Below are 4,682 nucleotides of genomic sequence, written 5' to 3' on the forward strand. Positions count from 1 at the left end.
TTCAAGTAGACTTGATGACGAATTCAAATCTGTTTTCAGAATTCTTATCGTTTCATTAGATCAATTGGTATGTTTGGCAAAAAAACATGTCTAAAATACTATGTTACGCGTGTGTTAGACGAAAACAGAAAATCACGGTATCGAATCCCCTTAAGCTTAGCTGCCCTGACCACGACTTACCTATGTCAAAATAATTCCTTACCGTCACTTAGACTTAATAACTTTTCTATAAAGCTATGACTGTGTTGAAACATTGAGGTACATATAAATATTTCAGATCTGTGCTCTGAGAGATATAATATTTCGTTTATAATTGCATTCATTGTTGATGTATGTGTTTATGAATCTAAAAAGGTATAATTGTTTTATGTTGAAAATAAAAAGAATTTAAACTTAACGAACGCAAAGAAACTTAAGAAGCTAAAAAAAATTCCGGAAGACTTTTAGAAATTAAAAATTAGAACAGAAATTAGAAAAAAAAATATTAATCACGAAAGCCAAAACTAATGTTATACAAACTATACTATACAAATTTATTTTGAACAAAATTAATACGAAAATTAATAACAAACACATAGGCACCTACCTACTATTTAGCCAGCATATTTATTATAATATTAAATATGAATAACTTGTTTGTGTACGTTTAATATTATGTTTGTGGCCAACACAGCAACACACATAACTATTAACTATATAAGTATTACGAAATTAAAGTTTAAATAATAATATAATATATTTATACACCTATACTGTCCTAGTATAGGTAGGTATAGGCTATAAAGCTAATACAAATTATTGCTATCATAGGCGGAACTACGGGGGTGGCAGAGTAGGCAACTGCCCCTCCTGCGAACCGTACCTGTATTAATACATAATTCCTTATTAACGACCCCCCTCCCCTGAACATATAGTTAGATGGTTAAAATATTTTCTGGCCCCCCTGCCAAGAGGGTCTAGTACCGCCTCCTATGATTGCTATACAACACACCACACGCGCATAATATTATAATATAAGTATTAAGTAAAGACGTAAAGTTAGAGCTGTATTGTATTTTAAAATGTATAAGTACATCTATAAATTATAGACTATAATAATTAATGACAACAGATTTATGTAATTTTTCATACACAGGCAACGTTCACAGGGTATCTCGAACGGTTCTCTCTAAAAACACATTGGTATTTGTACGACGACTATGACAGTTATAATCCGGTAAAAGGCTTCTTAGTAATGTGGTTGAGCCTAACCGCGACGTTCCTGTGGAATTTCACCGATCTCTTCATCATGTTGGTCAGCTCAGCACTGGCGGCTCAATTTAAGAAACTAACTAAATCCATGCACAGCGTAAGAGGTCAAGTGAGTGCCAGTGTTTTAAATGTTTTTAAATCCAAAATATATAGGTATATATTATGTAAAAAAAATTGTTTAATTCTTTGTTAAATCTTTAAGAGTACTTAGGTAATAATTAAACTAATTGGTGAGTATATAAATACCTATACCAAGTACTAATTAAAACAATCCTCAAAAAATAAATGCATATAACATCTATATCAACCTAACCTTACAGAGGTGGATACCGGGATGAAGTCCAGGTGCGATTACTTATTAGTAAGTTGAGTTTAGTATGTATACCCCGAAGACTATATGTCTATATTGTAATTTATATTTATCTACCTTTAATTCGTAAATGTTGTAATTACCTAACTATTGGTAACTATGATATTATTATGATGTAAACGTTAAATAGGTAAATGGTAATGCCATTCATGTTTGTATTATAATATATGCGTCAATAAACTAAGACCGTAACTGATCGAGCCCGTTCCGCCCAAATATTTTTAAAATCAGAACAATAGTTTTTTTATTTTGAACATAGAAATGATAAGTGTCCATATTATAAAATGTTGAACACTCCCCCCCTGATTTTTCAGTTGAGACCTTGCAATAAGCGGTAAGCATGCGCGCATAGTACCTAAATATCCTATATTAGATCATTAGGAGCATAACATATATATGCGATAAAGTGTAAATAATAATTAATATAAATTTTTCTCCTTACCGGTTGAAAGATGCTGACCATGTCACAGTGGCAGGAATACCGAGAGACGTACACGTCCTTAACTCACCTGGTCAAGAAAATCGACGATCACATCAACGTCATAGTGGCATTGTCGATAGGCAGCAACATTTATTTCATTTGCGCTCAGCTCATTACGGAAATCGAGTGAGACTATTATATTTTTGTTATATAGGTACATGCAACATAAATCATAACGTACACTGTGATTTTATAAGCATACTCGAGACTCGCCTCATTTCAATGCTTATAATATCTATTAAAAACTGCATTTTCTAGGACAAAGATTATGGAGTATAGAATAGCTAATTGAGCGCACGTAGGTTTTTTTTGATATTTTAATTCTGAAATAAGTTATATATTAAGCATTTTAAAATTGTAATTTATTTGTAGATTTTCAAATATCTACTCATAACTTGCCTCAACATTAAAATATCAAAAAAACCTAAAAGCCCCACGGGATCCCGGATAATATTCTTACAATAAATTCATACAAATATAGTTAAAAATAACAGAGTAAAATGGATTCTTCTGAACGTACAATTTGCCATGTTATGTGTAGGATGGAGACGCTATACAGTAATTTGCAGGTTTCGGCTACGACGTTCTCAAGAGGATAATGTCAGCGCATTGTTTGTTTTCCTTCTCTCACCCAACACAGATAAAACGCGTTTACGTAGTCTGAATATCTGAGTAAAAGGTAAATCTCTCTGAATTTGGATTCTTTAGTAAAAATACATATTTTGAAATAAAAGTATGGCAATATTTCAAAGAGCAAGACGGTCGTTTTTTCATTATTCCGAACACTCAATATATTGTTTAGAAATAACGACTATTTCAACATTTTTAAACAACCTGTAACTTAAAAAAAAAAAATATTTTACCGTCTTGCACTTCGAAATATCTCTTAAAAAAGGATGTCAGCGCGTTTGCTCTCTCTATCCGACCCGCACGCGCAACATAGCAAATTTGCGTTCAGCTTAGAACCAATTAGTGTTCGGAACGTTCACTAAAAAAATGAACTCGTTCACTAAAAAAATGAACTCGTTCACGTTCGTGTTTTTTTCAAACGAACTCGTTCACGTTCACGTTCTTTCAAAAAATGAACGCGTTCATTGGGTCGTTCATTTATTTTTTATACATTTTTTTTATGAATCATTTACCTGCTGTAAAGGCTCAGTCAAACAGAGGGTGACTTTTTTTCCGGCAATCAAAAAATGAATCCGGAATTTTTGTACAACTTTTTTCATTCCGGACTTTTCGTCCGCAATGTGTTATGGGTACCCAGACCGCGGCGGGCAAGCGGTCTTTGTATTATTTTACGCGGGCAGCCCGCTTTCTGTTTGACCGAGCCTATAATATTATAAAAACCTATAAACATATAAAACTCAAGCCAAAAATAAAAATACTATTTAGACTGCTTATATATAATATAATTAATTAATATATTTTATAAATATATTTATTAAAGGGTAAATAAATTGAACGTCTTAAAAATCGATCAAGTTCGTTAAAAATATAAACGTCGTTCACGTTCACGTTCTATTTTAATAAAACGAGTGGCGTTCACGTATCGTTCACTAAAAATGAACGTGAACGCGTGAACGTGCGTTCATGAACGACGTTCTTTCCAAACACTGGAACCAATCTTAAGTAGTAGAGTGAAGTTTAAAGTTTAATGTTTATCATTAAGTCGTTAAGAACTTTAACTGTGTTCTTACGATGGATTGTTTTATGATATTCGAATTTTAATGCAAGATATGAGAACTTTTTAACCGTAGCATTTAAAATGCACACTCATAACTTGCTTATGCAAAACTTGAAATATAGTAAAAGGGAAAAAAACGAAAGAACATAGTTAATGTTCTTAACTTTAAGTTTGATGAACAGTCAAAAGTCAAAACAGCTTATACAACAAATCACGTGTCCGTATGCATAGTCAATTTATGTACCTACCACATAAATTGACTATGCATACGAATAATGGACTTTTAGCCGCATATTCTCTTAACTCACATTTAAATTGGACGACTCGGACGAGTATGATTAAAAAATCATCGTGCATGAAAAATAAGAAAAGCATCATTCGTTTAAAATCGAATCAAGCTAACACAATAATCATTATTCATTAATCATTTATCATTATTGTCACTAGTTCCATCAAACACAGCTACTTCAGAACGCTGTTTTACATGTACTCGTTCATGTTTTTGGTGTTTCGGACCACAGCAGTCGTGATGCAAGCTTCCGCCATAAACGACGAAAGTAAAAAAATTGTGCCAGAAATTTTCATGTGTCCGACGCATAGTTATAGCATTGAAGTATGACTTTGACACGCTCTTCATTATCAATATTTAAATTAGTTATCAACTGAACAACATGTCCGAGGTTTATAGATTATAGTCTATAAGCCTTGCAACATGCCTCGGTACAGGGGCGGCTCCAGGGGGGGGGGGGGCAAGGTGTATTTATAAATTGTTTAGAAATAACAATTTTATACTATTAAAACAAAATTACAAAAAAAATAATCGAATTTTCCCAAAAATTATGCCTTGCCCTCACCCCTAACCATGTCACTGGAGCCGCCCCTGCCTGGGTCGA

General features: G+C 33.0%; 1 protein-coding gene across 1 annotated transcript; it reads left to right on the forward strand.

The window, feature by feature from the left end:
• The first annotated feature begins 811 nt into the window (after positions 1-811).
• LOC100575866 (gustatory receptor for sugar taste 64f-like) lies at positions 812-4,544 on the forward strand. Its single transcript, XM_003248719.4, has 4 exons — positions 812-1,063; positions 1,136-1,360; positions 2,074-2,228; positions 4,237-4,544. The coding sequence occupies exons 2-4, from the start codon at positions 1,235-1,237 to the stop codon at positions 4,406-4,408; spliced, it is 453 nt and encodes a 150-aa protein (XP_003248767.1). The 5' UTR covers positions 812-1,063; positions 1,136-1,234; the 3' UTR covers positions 4,409-4,544.
• Positions 4,545-4,682: the final 138 nt, after the last annotated feature.

The sequence above is a fragment of the Acyrthosiphon pisum genome, unplaced genomic scaffold (assembly GCF_005508785.2).
Source record: "Acyrthosiphon pisum isolate AL4f unplaced genomic scaffold, pea_aphid_22Mar2018_4r6ur Scaffold_9181;HRSCAF=9776, whole genome shotgun sequence".
NCBI lineage: Eukaryota > Metazoa > Arthropoda > Insecta > Hemiptera > Aphididae > Acyrthosiphon > Acyrthosiphon pisum.

Bases quoted from the DNA above. Each gene is read 5' to 3' on its own strand.
- LOC100575866 (XM_003248719.4), top strand. From the start codon at position 1,235: ATGTGGTTGAGCCTAACCGCGACGTTCCTGTGGAATTTCACCGATCTC. The intron at 1,361-2,073 runs GTGAGTGCCAGT...ACCGGTTGAAAG, and splicing joins TGCACAGCGTAAGAGGTCAA to ATGCTGACCATGTCACAGTG. The intron at 2,229-4,236 runs GTGAGACTATTA...TATTGTCACTAG, and splicing joins CAGCTCATTACGGAAATCGA to TTCCATCAAACACAGCTACT.